The sequence below is a fragment of the Pelodiscus sinensis genome, chromosome 1 (assembly GCF_049634645.1).
Source record: "Pelodiscus sinensis isolate JC-2024 chromosome 1, ASM4963464v1, whole genome shotgun sequence".
NCBI lineage: Eukaryota > Metazoa > Chordata > Testudines > Trionychidae > Pelodiscus > Pelodiscus sinensis.
The window spans coordinates 335410109-335426826 of NC_134711.1; the positions used below are offsets into that span (position 1 = coordinate 335410109).

General features: G+C 47.9%; 2 protein-coding genes across 2 annotated transcripts; both read right to left on the reverse strand.

Moving 5' to 3' along the window:
* Positions 1-1900: 1900 nt before the first annotated feature.
* Positions 1901-2899, reverse strand: LOC142827777 (olfactory receptor 52M1-like). Its single transcript, XM_075923527.1, has one exon. It carries the CDS (start codon positions 2897-2899, stop codon positions 1901-1903), a length of 999 nt encoding a protein of 332 aa, XP_075779642.1.
* Positions 2900-11800: 8901 nt separating this feature from the next.
* Positions 11801-12811, reverse strand: LOC102450413 (olfactory receptor 52E4-like). The gene has a single exon (XM_006123595.4). The coding sequence runs from the start codon at positions 12809-12811 to the stop codon at positions 11801-11803; it is 1011 nt and encodes a 336-aa protein (XP_006123657.3).
* Between the last annotated feature and the right edge of the window lie 3907 nt (positions 12812-16718).

The window sequence follows — 16718 nt, forward strand, 5'->3', positions numbered from 1 at the left end:
CACCTTTAGAGAATCCCATAGTCCAGTAGTTTAGAAAACTCTCATGGATGGAGACTCCGATTCGCATCCTTGCTCCACCGAATGTGTATTTGTCGAAAGTGGAACAGATAGAAGCAGACACACTGTGAGCTCCACCCAGAATAGTGCTTTGCCTGGTGCTTGGGGCACCGCTATGGGACCTGAGAGACCACAGCGTAAGTCCCTGCCTCAAATCAAGTGTAGTAGGAAGCGGGCCTGAAACATAAGCCCTTGTATCCGAGGCCTGGTGCAAGGCCTGAGGCTTGAACTAACGTCGTTTCCAAGCTTTGCTAGTATAAAGCAAGGAAGCAAAGTGAGCCGAAGTCATGTCCTGTCCACTTGAAGCCAGACAGAATCTGGCAAGAACTGGGCGGATGCTGCAGAAACTCACACTCCGAAGTAGTGCCAGGCACAAGACTAGATGTGGGAACACGCTCCAGAAAGGCTGTGACGGACTCCCCCGTACTTTGGGAAATGGACGTATGGACCAAACATACCTCACTCAACGGTGCTTAGGACAAATGGCGTCATGTAACCTGTCAATCCTTATGTCCTAATCTGCTGGGTCTGTGTATCTTATTGTGGGGTGTGTGTCATTGTTGTGTGTAAAGTTAGAGAGTGTGGGGTGCTTTATGGTATTAACTGTGCAAAAGGAAAGTCATCAAGGGTGTTTCCAAGGCTACTTCAAGGTCTGGGCACTCGCATGTAAGCACCCTCTTTTGTCCTTTAAATCTTAGCAGTGCTTGGTCTTAGGAAGTCACATGACCTCCCTAACTGGTAGAGACTGGCCAGGTAACTTCCCATGTAACAGGGAATCCATAAAACATTGGTAAGTTTAGCAGGGTCGTTGTCTTTGACTGGCTGGCTGGCATGGCTCCCTAGTTTGGAGGCTTAGCTGGACAGGGAACAGTTTTAGGGTGAGGTTGTAATGAGTTCATACGGAGGTTTCAGTGTCAGAATTAGCCAAGTGTTTCCTGCCATTTAAATTTGTAATCTACTTTGCTCTGCTTTCCCATTAATAACCACTGCAAACCTACCGCTTGTACTTAATAAAATCACTTTTATTTACTATCAAGCCCAGTGTAAATAATTGTTTAACCACCATGACAGGTAGGAAGTTTTTCCAAATGTTCACCCTTGCTCCCCCAGTTTGAATTATGACCCTCTCCTCCAAAGCACTAGCAACCCCTCCCAGCTTGGCACCAGCTGCAAACTTAATAAACTTAACTACTGTGCCAGTATCTAAATTGTTGATGAAGATATTGAACAGAACCGGTCCCAAAACAGACCCCTGTGGAACCCCACTTGTTATACCTTTCCAGCATGACGCTGACCATTAACTACTCTCTGAGGGTATGTCTACACTACCCCGTTAGTTCGAACTAGGAGGGTAATGTATGCATACCGAACGTGCTAATGAAGCCCGGGATTTGAATTTCCTGGGCTTCATTAGCATAAAGCCGGCTCCGCCATTTTTAAAAGCCGGCTTGTTCGAACCCCGTGCCGCGCGGCTACACGCGGCACGGGCTAGATAGTTCGAACTATGTAGTTGTTCCGAACTATCTGTACACCTCATTCCACGAGGAATAAGCCCTCTTGCACAAGAGCTCTTGTGCAAGAAGGCTGTGTGGACAGGCAAAGAAACTCCTATGGTTAAAATGGCCATTAGAGCTTTCTTGCGTAAGAGAATGTCTACACTGCCATGGACGCTCTTGCACAAAAGCACATGGCAGTGTGGGCGTGCAACAGTTTTTGTGCAAAAAGCCTGCAGTGTAGACGTAGCCTAAGACTTCTGAGAAAGGGATTCACAGAAGGGATCCCTGTTCCATGGCACCAGGCAGTACTTCAGGGAGCCTGAGAGCCAGAGCAACAGAAGAAAACTTTAGGTCCCTCTATGAGTAAAAAGCCAAAACAGCCTGTCCCGGATCTGTTTGTTCAACACCCCATAGATGATGGGGTTTAGCGTGGGGGGCACCAGGAGATACACATTGGCAGTGAGAACATGGAAATGCAGGGGCACGTTCTGGCCAAACCGGTAAATGAGGGAGGAGAGGATAGTTGAGATGTAAAAGGCTAAGATGGCGCAGAGGTGGGAGCTGCAAGTCCCAAAAGTCTTGAGCCGGGCGTCTTTTCTGGGGAGGCCGAAGATGGCCCTGAGGATCTGCAAATAGGACAGGCCAATAAAAAACACGTCAAGACCAATGACACAGAATACCACAAAGAGGCCATAGTAGCTACTGACACTGATGTCAGAGCAGGCCAGCTTCACCACGGCCATATGCTCACAGTGTGTGTGTGGGATGACGTTGGATCTGCAATATGGCCGCCACCTTGCCAAGACAGGATGGGGAATTACGAGTATGCCACCACGCAGAAATACAGCCAGGCCAATCTTGGCCACAGCATGGTTTGTCAGAATGGTGGAATGTCTCAGGGGATGGCAGATGGCCACATAACGATCAAATGCCATGGCCACGAAGATCCCAGACTCTATCACTGAGAAGCAGTGAATGAAATAGAGTTGGGTGAGGCAGGCATTAAAATGTATCTCCCTGGAATTGAACCAGAAGATGCTCAGCGATTTGGGCAGGATGGAAGTGGACAGGACCAGGTCGGTGGTGGCCAGCATGAAGAGGAAATAGTACATGGGTCCATGAAGACTTTGTTCCCTCTTGATGATGAAGAGGATGGTCAAGTTTCCCACAAGGGCTATGACATACATGGTGCAGAAGGGGATGGAGATCCAGACATGGGCCACCTCCAGGCCAGGGATGCCCAGCAGGATGAAATTGGAGGGGTTGGTGAAGACAGTGGTGTTGGAATCTGACATGGCGTAGGGCAGAAGTTGTCCAACTCTGAGGTACAATGACGTCTCCTTCATGCACCTTATGTTCCCCAACTTCTTGTATGTGCCCAGACTCTCAGATGATGGTCCTGGATGGAGAGACAATGTCGATATTAGACACTACATCTATTACTGGAGGCTGTTCCCATGGGTGATGAAGATTGGTCATTGTTCAGAGAAATAATTACGAACAACTGACCCTATGAATGTCAATTCCATTATTTTACTATACTCTGTGTGTCAGGAGTTGTTAAATATTGTGGTGTGAGAGAACATAATAGAGGCACCAGCAGAAACAGAAACGTGGACACTTGTTTTCCCTCATTGTTCCTTAATTGTCAGGGTGGTTAAACACTGGAATAGGTTGCTTAGGGAGGTTGTGGAATCTCCATCTCTGGAGATATTTAACAGCAGATTGGACAGACACCTGTCAGGGGTGATCTAGACCAGCATATGTGCAACCCAGGGGTCACGACCCTCTTGGGGGTCGCAGGTGTATTCAGGGGCCAGTGTACTACAGAACGTCAGACTGGATCGTCTAATGGTCCCTTCGAACCTTATGCAGAACGAGGCACAATGCTCTCAAGGTGCAGTGGGGGAGGTCTAGATTGGATATTAGGAAAAACTATTTCCGTAGGCGGGTGGTGATGCACTGGGATGGGTTCCCTAGGGAGGGGGTAAAATCTCCATCCCTAGAGGATTTAAGTCCTTTCTTGACAGAGCCCTGGCCGGGATGATTGAGTTGGGATTGGTCCTGCTTTGGGCAGGGGGCTAGACTTGATGACCTGCTGTTGTCTCTTATAGCCCTGGGATTCTATAGGATGATATAAGTCCTATGGATCTCTGGATAAGACAAGTAGATCAGACAGGTATTTACTGTCTCATAATGCATCAATGCAGGGACGTTCAATTACAGTAATTCCTTATTTAACACGTGCCTGCTTCACACGTTTTTGAGATAGCGCAGGGATTTTTTTAGGGAACGTCTTTTGAATTACACGACCGTCCCTGGAATAACATGATTTCCCCAGCTGGCCCATTGACTGCGGATGCACGGGGCTTCCCCCGCCTCCCTGCAAAGAGGCAGAGGGTTCACCACTCACCGCGCTGTTCCCCGGCGATCCCCCCTCGCCGGACGCAGTGCAAGTCCCCGTTAACCCATCACAGGGGCATACTCCCATCCCAATTCCCCTCTCCTCTCTTCCCCTTCCCTTCCCCAGAGCCAAACACCTCCCCTTCCTGCTGTAACCCAGTCCCCTTTCTCCCCCAACCTTATGCCTTGGTCCCAACAGACACCACTGCTTGAAACACAACCCCCACCTTTTCCATTCTTTTCAATAGGAAAATTGACCTCGCATAACACGTTTTCATATAACACTATCATTTTCTGAAACATCTCGATAGTGTTAAATGACAAATTACTGTACATTGCAAATCTGAACATATAACACTGATCAAACCGGAGTCTTAAAATAACCCATGTTTGACCTGTGGAACTCCTTGCCACATACATCGCTGGAGCAAATAGTTTAGCTGACTAGGAGTGGCCAATGGGCTGGCCATTTTAGCCTTTAGTAAAGACTATCTGAATCCTTCAAAGAGAAGACCTCATTCAGATTTGCTTATACATTTGCCAAACATTAAGATTTGAGACTGAAAATTCTGCTTCTGGCAGGCTTTTTTTTATTATTCAAATTCAGGCAATATAGTTCCACAGAGTTCATGAATGAAGCTAGGAGAGAAGTCTTGAGTTCATTAAAAAAAACCTTGTAATTATTCAGGTAAAGAGCCCTAGCACCTCCATGCTTTCCAGCCGATAAAAGTCAGGGAGCAGCTCCCACCCGTGAACAAATGCAACCCTGAACGCACAAGGGGAGGTGACCGTTTCTGTGTAGTAACACACAGCTGGCTCCTAAGGGCTTTAATCAGTTTTTGCTCCAAGGGGACATTTGCCTCCGTGAGACCCGAGTCTCAGAATTTGTATCATACGTATTCTAAACGTTTTCACCCCGAAGGATCCACTCTGTCACGGACATGCAGCCACCCAGGGATGGAGGCCATGAGCCTGAGGAGGGGAGGCAGGGGTGCAAGAAAGGGGGACATTCGGGTAATTGATACTAGATCATTGTGTTTGGCGTGGGCTCTGGGATGTTTAATGGCTGTGCAGAAAGGAAACCGCCCCAGATTGTCAATCCCATCTTGCCCAAGCGGCCCTAGCTCTGTGGGGCAGGGGAGCCCATCAGCCAGAGCTGGTACCTGTGAGTTCTGAGAGGGACGTGTCTTCCCTGGCAATTTTCCTGAGGGAGCTGTGCTCACGACAGCATCTGCAGCAGCATCCCACGCCGAGAGCCGACACTGTGATGTCAACCGTTTATGATGCAGCTTTGAAATGCTTCTTCGGTTCCTCAGCATCGGAGGGAGAAGTGGCATCTGATGGTAACCAGGCTGGAGACAAGCCTGTCTGAGCTTCTCTGTTATTTATCCGTGTTTAGAAGTAAACAGCAATCAAGGGCCCTTCCCAGAAGGAGAGGAGAATCTCTGGGCTGAGCAGGGAGGAATTGGCTGCTCTGGGAATATCTCTGTGTTTAACAATTATAGTTGATTAGCAAGAAAACGAGTGATAATATCCACATCTCCCTAGTGTGTGATACCCTGTAAGTGCCCAGGATGGAAGGGAAGATCGTATCCACACAGGTCTCCAGACAGATGACTGAGGATAGATGGGAACAGGGACACTTTCTGACGGATCTACAAATCCCCTAGCAAAGGAAAGTCCCAGTGAACATCTCGGTACACAGATCGGTAAAGAGAGGCGCAGGAGACGTGACGTGGCCAATGTCACAGACAGTGACCAAGAGAACACCAGAGTCCTGACTTCTCTGCTGTAACCTCAGTCCCCCTGGGAGTAACTGAGCCCAGGACAAGAATGAAATTGATTCGAGCTCCAGTGATGCCTGTGTATTGGGTAGTTGTGAGGCATTTGCCTGGAGAGTAACCTGGAGCTAGGGTGCAGCTAAAGCCTTTGGCAGTGTCTCTGGCTCCCTCTCACACCGAGGCTGTGACCAGCAGTCTGTTCCAGAAGATGCGCTAACACAACCAAGGACACTATCCGCTGGGGCACAGGAAGGTTTTCCCTAGCCAGTCATCAACCGGCAATACAGTGGCTGCAGCCAGTTGTGTGCAATGCCTGAGCCTAGGACCCCAAAGCGGTGTTGTCATGCCTTGGTTGGAAGACTGCCCAGTGCAATGTATTACCCATCCCATCCCTCCCTCAATGTGGAGAGGACAATGCACCAGCACCCATCCCAGAGCAGACTTCTCTTTTGTATTCCAAACCAGCATTCAAGTGTTGCAAAACGTTGTAGGGTTATCCCCTTGTGTTATTGTAACATTCTGTGTACCTTGGAATGCTGCATGGATCAGCCTAGTGATCTCACAACTCAGCAAGTGCCCCTGCTCTGGGTCGTTAGAAAGCCCCTCTTTGTGTCTGTGCAGTATTGTCAACCATTGTGCTCCTCCAGCAGGTGATAACTCAACACGGCTACTCCTCTGTGCTGTGAAGTGGCGTGTCTCTGTTCACCCTGCCACAGAGCAGAGCAGCTTTCTTGTGGGTCCCCTGCTGTGACAAGATTTGAGCCAGTGTTCAGGTGTTAGTGGAGTTTCTTATGTACTACTACATGATCACAAAACCTTTTCCAGACTCAGACATGTTCCACATTTTCACAGGGTTTATCATCGGTATCGAATTCTTTATTATAGAAAAGAAACTCTTAATAAAAGGGAGGGAAGTAACTTGGCAGTAATTTGGGAAAATACCACAGAGTTCATAACCGAAACCATGAGCAACAGTCCCACCCCAAGCAGGTTGGGCAATGTCCCTTTTCCTCCTTGGTTCCTCAGTCCAGCAATAGTATAGACCCATAAACCAAACACTGAGGGCAGCTCCAGCCAGCATCTGTACACTTGCAGTTGTGAGGAGCAATGGAAGCCAATAGAATCATTTGTTTCCATTGGTCTCTGCTGTGTGGTCAGCAAGACTAGGCTTAAGGAAAACTGATGTGGGTGGCACTGCAGGAGTTGTGTACCTTAAACTGACCTCCCAGGTCTAGGCTATGTCTACACTGGCAGCTTCTTGCGGAAGAACAGCCATTCTTACGCAAAAACTTGCCAGCTACACTGCACGAGTGTTCTTCCAGAAGTAAATTTACAGTAAAGCGTTGTAAAACAGGGCTTCTTCTGGAAGAGTTATTCCTCTCCCCATGAACAATAAGCCCTCTTGCGCAAAAGCTCTGCCAGAAGAGAGCAGTGTAGACAGGTAACATGAATTTTTTGCACAAGAAGCCCCTATGATTAAAATAGCCATCAGCTCTTTCTTGTGCAAGAGAGCGTCCACACTGCCATGGACACTCTTGTGCAAAAGCACATGGCAGTGTAGACACTCTCTTGTGGTAGAGTTTTTGCACAGGAACTCTTCCGCAAAAGAGTTCTTGCGCAAGAAGCTGCCAGTGTAGACGTAGCCCTAGAGTAGATCTGCCCCCAAAGTCTCTACCTCACTTTCTGAGTGGACCATGAGGTTTGTTCAATGCTAGCATGTCTTTCACCTCTTCTCTCAACTTTCACATGTGGCTAGTTCCTTCCCCCTCAGCGTCCCCTCAGGAGGGATCTCAGTTTGCCATCTTCGGGGGTGTTACTATGCCAGAGTTAGGAGGAATAAGGATGTAAGGGGAGATTGTGTATTGGCCAGTCCACTGTGGTGCTGCTTCCCAAACTCAGGGTTATACCCATGCAAAAGTTCCCCTCTCCATTTTGGGGGTTTCCCTGAAATACCCATTCCCTGCAGTGGGATTTCCCTGTCCTAGAAGGATGTGATCCTTGCACCTTGGGTTAAGAGGTGCAGTCAAAGTTGTAACTTACAAAATATTTATTTATTTATTTATTTATTTTTATCCTGCCTTTCTATTTAAAATATTCAAGGCGGCTTACAAGAACAACAACAAATAATACAAATATATATAAAAATTTAAAAATTTAAAATATGAGACCTCAGAGGGACATAACCAGCTAAAAACATATTGGCTAAGTCTAGACTGGCATTATTTTCCGGAAATGCTTTTAACGGAAAAGTTTTCCATTAAAAGCATTTTCAGAAAAGAGAGTCTAGCTTGGCACGGACGCTTTTCCACAAAAGCACTTGAGGGTGGTGAAGCACTGGGATGGGTTACCTAGAGAAGTAGTGGAGTCTCCATCCCTAGAGGTGTTTAAGTCTCGGCTTGACAAAGCCCTGGCCGGGTTGATTTAGTTGGAATTGGTCCTGCCTAGAGCAGGGGGCTGGACTTGATGACCTTCTGAGTCTCTTCCAGCTCTATGATTCTATGATTCTAATCTAGACGCGCTTTTCCGAAAAAAAGCCCCGATAGCCATTTTCGCAATCGGGGCTTTTTTGCGCAAAACAAATCTCAGCTGTCTACACTGGCCCCCTTTTGCGCAAAAGTTTTGCACAAAAGGGACTTTTTCCCAAACGGGAGCAGCAAAGTATTTCCGCAAAAAGCACTGATTTCTTACAGTACGAAGTCAGTGCTTTTGCGGAAATTCAAGCAGCCAGTGTAGACAGCTGGCAAGTTTTTCCGGAAAAGCAGCTGATTTTCCAGAAAAACTGGCCAGTCTAGACACAGCCTTTGAGAGGAGGATCACACACATACAGACTCAAACTTTAATAAAAGCACGAATAAAAAAGGTGGCTTTAGCCTGACGCCGAAACAACACTAGCGTTGGCGCCATGCGAATATCCCGAGGAAGAGAATTCCACAATCTAGGAGCAAAAGCTGGGAATGCCCTGTTCTGCATAGATGTTAATCTTATCTCCACACTTGGGGGAACATGGAGCAAAACTTCACCAGCTGACCTCAATCCCTGGGCAGGTTCATATGGGAGAAGACGGTCCTTCAGATACCCTTGACCCCACCCATTTAAGGCTTTATAGGTCATAACTAAAACCTTAAATTGTGTCCAGAAACATACCGGAAGCCAGTGCAGCTGCCGAAGCCCTGGAATAATGTGCTCCATATAACGAGTGTTAGTTAAAACTCGAACAGCCGCATTCTGGACCAGTTGAAGATTCCGAAGGCTCTTTAGAGGCAGCCCCACATAAAGTGCATGACAGTAATCCAGTTGGGATGTAACAAGAGCATGGATCACTGTGGCCAAGTCATGCTTGTTCAGTACGGGTCGCAGCTGGCGGATCAAACAAGTTGCCCAAAGGCACTCTTGGCCACCAAAGAAATCTGATTTTCAAATGTTGAAAAAGGGTCCAGGTGGACTCCCAAGCGTACCTGTTTTTTCAGGGGAGAGTAACCCCTCCTAGAACAGGTGCCATGCCACATTCACACACAGATGGCCTCCTGATCCACAGAACCTCAGTCTTATCTGGGTTCAACTTCAGCTTATTTGACTTCATCCAAACCATCACTGTCTCCAGACACCGAGTTAGATCAGTCACTGCCACACCTGGTTCTAATGTCACAGGGAAATAGAGTTGGGTGTCCTTTGCATATTGATGGCACCGTCCTCCAAAACTCCTTATGACCTCGCCCAGCGGCTTCATGTAGATATTAAACAGCATAGGGGACAAGATGGAACCTTGCGGGACCGCATAGCACAATCGCCACGGGGTCGAATAGCAGCCCCCTAGCTCCACCTTCTGAAAGCATCCCGACAGGTTGGACCAGAACAGTGCCTCCAATTCCCAACTCCACAAGGCGTCCCAGAAGGATATCATGGTCAATGGTATCAAAAGCCGCTGAGAGGTCTAGGAGAATCAACAGGGATGCACTCCCCTTGTCCATATCCCAGCATAAATCATCTACCAGGGCAACGAAGGCTGTTTCAAACTGGAGGTAGAGCTGGTGTATGTTCTCTGTCCTTTGTAGCAATGGTGGGCTGGGTAATACATTTGTACTGGCTGGGTTTTCACCAGAGCAAGATGGGAGAGCTTAGCCTGAGGAGCCAAGAATATTTTCCCTGTAGCCTCCCAACACTGGCTTCTGAGCTGGCTAGCCACAGTATTTATGAACACAGCTGGGGGAGGGGGTGTTCCCGCCCACGGACGTTCATGTGAGTGCAGCTAAGAGGGCTCCACAGCTCGTCGTGTCACTGTGCAAGAGGGAATCCAGGATAGTGAGTCTGAGGGCTCCGCTGCACCTCAATCGCAGGTGTCCCCCAAGGCCCACCAGCCACCAGATGATCCACAGAGTGACAGGGGGAGCAAAGGAGCAAACGAGCGTGGGAAACCATGGGGGGAAGGCATAGAAGTGGTTGGGACCGCAAGGGAGGACTTGGAGCAGAGGCGGGGCCTTGGGAGAAGAGGAGAGGGAGGGGAGGGGCCTTGGGTGTCAGTTACAATGACAAATACAATTAGAAAGGGGGCAAACATATGAGTTAACAGATTGTTCACAAAGGGTATGTCTACACTACTGCGTTAATTTGAGTTATCTTAATTCAAAATAGTTAATTTGAATTAACGCATCTACACACAAAATGCAGCTCTAATTAGCATTTTGGATTTAAGACCAGCCAGAACCAGGTCAGGCAGGGCATCAGGTCAGGAGTGTCTGTGTGTGGCTGCTGCCTGACGCCTGTGCTTAAAGGGACACATCCCCTCACCCCTGGGGAAGCCAGTTCTCAGGTGTCCCTGCTTGCTTGCCTGCCTCGCTGAGGGACAGCAAAGCATTTATGTCTCTTTGTGCTCTGGTTGCCCTCACTCGGGACACCACAGCACTCAGCACCATGGAGTCAGAGTTGCTCCTGGGCACTCTGGTGCTTCTCGTGGATGCGTTGCTGCGAGCCTGGCTGCACTTTCTGCAGGCTGCCATCCCAGAGGTCCACTGGGGGGCTGTCAGTATCCAGGAGACCCTGCGGGAGAGCTTCCACCCTGAGGAGCACTAAGAGCCTCCCTGGTGTGCCCCACTGGGCACTTGTGCCTCATTCCTCCCTCATGTCCTTCCACTTACTCCTCCCTAGCCCCCTTTCTTCATAGCAAATAAAAGCACATTTCTTGCCAAAAACAAACTTTCTTTATTGACCGAAATAAAGAATGAGGGTGGGAATGAGGGTGAGCCAGGGGAAGGGGACACCTGGAAGGAGGGAGCTGGAAGGGGGATGCAAAGGGAGGAAGGGGGAGGAGAAGCTCAGGGTTGGGGATCTTGCAGGACAAATATGATTTTCATGCAAACTTCTCCTGGGTTCACATGTGGCCTTTGGTAGCCAGGCTGGCAGTTATCCTGCTGTAGACGGCTGCATTCCTCTGTCCAGTGCAGAGATCATGGATGTTGGGGGCACTCCCCCAAACCTGAGTATGGTCCACCATGATCTCCGCCCTGGACCAGGCAGTCTCCTGGGAGCTGGAAGACTGCTCCTGGGGTGCAGTGGAGGGTTGGCTGCCAGTGGCTTGGAGCTGGCACAGGCACTGTTGCCAGAGTCTGCCCCTTTAAGGGCTCTGGGGCTGGTGGGAGGGAGAAGAGTGTTCCTGGTTTTGCCCAGAGTGGCCCCCAGGGGAAACTGGGAAGGTTGGAGGCCAGCTAATTGGGACTAAGTGTCTACCCAGCACTTATTCTGAATTATCTAATTCGAGTTTCGTGTTACTCCTCATAGAATGAGGTTTACCAAACTCGAATTAAGTGCCCTGCTATATCAAATTTAATTTGATATAGTGGTTTGCTTGTGTAGATGCTATGGAAGTTAATTCGGAATAACGGCTGTTATTCTGAATTAACTTTGCAGTGTAGACAAACTGATTCCCCTGTGTATCACAATCAGAATGCACAGCAAGGTCATCACAAAAAACTCTCACTTTGACTGGCTCATCCATGATTCAGGGAAGAGGGCCCAGCACCCCAGCACTCCCCCTAGCCCTGCACGGGGCATGGTCTGAGAGCCAACGCCCTAGGAAAGAACTTTAGTCCCTTTATGTGGAAACAGCCGGATCAGACTTTCCCGGATCTGTTTGGTCCTCACCCCATAAATGATGGGGTTTACCATGGGGGGCACCAGAAGGTAAACATTGGCAATGAGAACATGGAAATGAAGGGGCAAATTGTGCCCAAACCGGGATGTGAAGGAATAGAAGAGAGTTGGGATGTAAAAGGTCAAGATGACACAGAGGTGGGAGCTGCAAGTCCCAAAAGTCTTGAGCCGGGCATCCTTCGTGGGGAGGTGGAAGATGGCCCTGAGGATCTGGGTGTAGGACAGGGCAATAAAAAGCACATCAAAAGTGATCCTAGAGATTAGTGCAAAGAGGCCGTAGTAAGTACTGACACGGATGTCAGCACAGGCCAGTTTCACCACGGCCATGTGCTCACAGTGTGTGTGGGGGATGATGTTGGTTCTGCAATACGGCCACTGCCTGACCAGGAAGGGATAGGGCAGTGCAAGTACGGCACCTCGCAGCACCACGGCCAGGCCGATCTTGGCCACAACATTGTTTGTCAGGATGGTGGAATGTCGCAGGGGATCACAAATGGCCACGTAGCGATCAAACGCCATGGCCACATAGATCCCAGACTCAATCACTGAGAAAGTATGAACAAAGTACAGCTGGGTGAGGCAGGCACTGAAACCGATCTCCCTAGAGTTGAACCAGAAGATGCTGAGCAATTTGGGAATGGTGGATGTACACAGGACTAGGTCGGTGATGGCCAGCATGCAGAGGAAATAGTACATGGGCTCATGGAGGCTCGGCTCCCTCTTCACTATGAACAGGATGGTGACGTTCCCCAAGATGGATAAGATGTACATGGCACAGAAGGGGATGGAGATCCAGACATGGGCTGCCTCCAATCCAGGGATGCCCTGCAGGATGAAGGTGGAGGGGTTGGTGAAGTGGGTTGTGTTGGAATCTGGCATGGAGAAGGGGAGAAGGTGTCCAACTCTGATGCAGAACAGTCTCTCCTGCATGCGCTGTATGTTTCACTGATTTTATGGATGAGCCCAGGATTTAGAGTGATTGAAGCATTTCAAATGCCTGCAGGAACAGAAAATGTTAATGTGAGACTGATGGAGGCTGTTGTCATGGCTGACAGATTCATTGCCCTTCACATACTGAAAACCAACATTTTGCTTTATTCAGAGAAATGAAGTATGAACAACTGACCCTCCACATGCCAGCGGTGTCCCTGGGTCAGTAATTTCATACATCATTTTGTGAGAAACCTTAAGAGGCATCGACAGGAAATACACCTCGGGGAAAGACTCGGTCCTCGTTGAAAGCAACACGAGGGGGTCAGCTGCTCTTTGCAGCTGTGTCCAAAGTACAGACCATGGTTGGACACATACGGAATGAGATGGAGAATAACCTGCTCTAGCCACGCCCTCGGGTCTGGTCGCCCAGTCGCTGTGCAGGATACAGCAGATAGAAAAGGTATTTCTAGGGCAGGTTTTGAGAATGGGGAAGCTGCCATACGTGGACAGACAGGAAAGTCTGGAGCTGTTTGGTGCAGATTCAAAACACAAGAGAGCATATGATAGAGGAGAAGAAAATAATGGAGCTGATGACACACAAAAGGAGAAAGAGAAAATATTTTGGAACCAGTAACATCTGTTGACAGTGCTGGAAAAGGGCTAATTCCCCAAAGCTGAGACAAATTATCAGCACATTTCAGGGGGAGGAAAAGTGAGACAGAAAAACGGGAACGACCCTTGGGAGAGCTTTAGGAAGAGTTTGTTGGGTATCTACAAAGCCATGATTCCAGAGTCAAGGAAGAAGGCCATTTTGGCTAAAATCCCAATTCAGTGGCAAGGGGATGGCAACAATTACAGGGGAAGGAGCAATATACGGCCCGTGGGAGAAAAGGAAAATAGATGGGAATCACTTAAAATTGGAAGCATTTTAAAATGATGAAGGATGTTAATGATTTCAGAGAAAAATCCATGCTTGGCTTCGTTCAGAGTCACAGAAAAGACGTTATTTTATTGTATAATTTAGAAATGTTCATATTTCAGTCCGTCTGTTTCTGCATCCAGTTGTTTCTCCTAAAATAGAAAGGGGGGTGTCTTGTAGAAGGGACAGTTATACAGTAGACTGACCAGAAGGGGGCAGCAAGGAGACAGAGATGGGAAGGCAGGACAGCTATACCCCCAGTGTGCCAGGAGGAGACCGGAATGCAGAAAGTGACAGCTACCGACTACACATTTCAGAAAGTTTGTCTGTTTGTGTTACTGATTTTCTGTGTGTCTGTCTGTTGCCCAACCAGGGGACATTCAACCTTTCTCCAGCTGCAGCGACCATGTACAGGTGCTTTCCCCCATACCTCAAGATGCTATAGTAAGAGAAGGCTCAGGCTGTCCCTCTCCCCAGGGCAGCCTGCATCCTGCACCCCTCATCTCCAGCCTCACCCCCACAGCAATGGTTTAAATGAAAAAAAAATATTTGAGTTAAGGACTCAAGAAATGTCGGGTAAATATTCTAGTTGGCTGTGTCTACACTGGCAAGTTATTCCGGAAAATCAGCTGCTTTTCCGGAAAAACTTGCCAGCTGTCTACATTGGCCCCTTGAATTTCCAGAAAAGCACTGATGATCTAATGTAAAATCATCAGTGCTCTTCTGGAAAAACTATGCTGCTCCTGTTCGGACAAAAGTCTTTTTCCGGAAAACTGTTCCGGAAAAGGGCCAGTGTAGACAGCACAGTAGTGTTTTCCGCAAAAAAGCCCCGATCGCAAAAATGACCATCGGGGCTTTTTTGCAGAAAAGCGCGTCTAGATTGGCCACGGGTGCTTTTCCTCAAAAAGTGCTTTTCCGGAAAAGCGTCCTTCCAATCTAGACGCACTTTTCCGAAAATGCTTTTAACAGAAAACTTTTCCGTTAAAAGCATTTCCGGAAAATCATGCCAGTGTAGACATAGCCGTTAAGTATATTAAGGGAAAAAAGGAAATCCTAGAAAAAAAAAGTCACCAGTTCCTGGAGGGAGAAAGCAAATGTTTCAAGGATAGTGTTAAACAGCATCTACTGTAGCAACTTTGACTTTGGAACACCAGAGTTATGAAGTGAGCAGTGAATCACATTCAGAACCAGAAGTCCACAATCAGGAAGCAGCATAAGAAAAAGAAAAAGAAAAAGAAAATGCAGGGCAGGTCTCTTTTAAATGTAAATTAGTAGAAAATAAAGAAAACATTTTTTAAAAGGCTTGGACAAACTTAGGAAAGAATGAAAAAAATGGTACGGAATTAGTTAACAAAATGTCAAGGAATATAATTCGTGCCAGACAACAATATGTTTTTTGGAAAATAGTTGTCATGAAATAAACTAATTTCCTCCTTTAATGAGAGTAAATGTTTGGTTGATCATGGGAACCAACAGAAGTAATAACCTTTAATTTCTCTGAGCCATTTGATTTAGTAGGGGAAAACATTCACATGAAGACACGAGCACTCTACAATTTCAGTAGCACACACACGAATTGGATCCAGGGATTTTATAAAATGGAAGTTATACCGACCTGTCTCAGAAAGCCATTCTCAATGCACCACGGAGAGTGACCAGGGCTGTTCGTAGTAGGATCTGCAGGGAGCAGTTTAGACTGATGCTAGTTAATGTTTTCATGAATGATCTGGAAGCAAACAGAAAGACGCTGCAGATAACGGCAGAGCAGTTACAGCGAGATGTGAGAGCAGGCAAACCTGTTGATTTGCCACATTTGATAAGCTGAGCCCATGCCAACAAAATGTTTTAATACGGACCAATGAGAAGTTTCCCTCTCTGAACAGGGACTGCAGGTCTGACCCACACACCAGAGTGCTGTATGGTGGAGTAGCAGAACTCTGAGTAGTAAACAGCAAAACTCACAACTGACAACAACTCCGTGGGATCTGTCCGTGTGCTGCTGTGGCCAAAGGAACCTAGGCATGGACAGGAGTGTTGTGAGTGGAAGGGTTTCACTGGACAGTGGTGAAACTGACTGTTTATTTCTGGGGTCCATATTTCAAAAGGGCCGTTGGAAAACTGGAGGGTGCAGAAGAGGAGAGCAACCAGACCAGACGCCCAAAGCGCCGACACTGCGATGTGTCTTGTGGTTGGCTCCAAGCAAATGTGATTCCAGTTTCCTGCCTCCTTCATTTCCTCTTAAGCCTCAGTTTATAGAGTAAAATTGGAATTCTGCCCAGCTCGACCCTCACCAGCTGTTTTACTGAAATGTTACTAATCAGTCCCAGTAGTGTAGTGGTTACCTCTCTCCATTCTAATCCATTTACACCTAGCGAAATTAATCATACAGCAAACAAACAAACAAAGAGCCAGAGAGAGAACATCCAGCTTAACAATAGAAAAGTGGGGGCGATAAAGGAAAAATAACAATGCGATGAGGGTCCCACAACCACAACTAGGGATAAAACAAAAGACAGGATGATGCCAGACCAGACTCGCACGACTACATCTCTAGAACTAGGGATCAGTGAGCTCCTGCCGGACACAAATCACACTAAGTTTTCTTTTGTTCTGGGATCTGTCCTGTATCTGGAGGGGTTAGCTTGACTCAGCTTCTGTACCGCCTGATATCACCTGATCTCGGTGCGGCTGGCTGGGAATGGGAGGATGTGAGCATACCCTGCCCAGCCTATGGCTGCCCCGCTGCTCGGCCAAAGCACAAGGCCTCAGACGGTCAGTGTGAGCAATGACCCCTTCACAGGCGGACGTGTGGGTCTGATTCTTTGGTTTATATCTCCACGCCTAGCTAAGTGATGGGAATACACCGATGTCCTGAACGTAGCAGCCTTTGCTGACTGGCCCGGATGCCTGTTTCCTCTCACTCTGCCTGGTGCTTCCTTGTGGACACAATTCTTGTCCTTGGGGGGTGGAGGGTTGGGAAAAAGG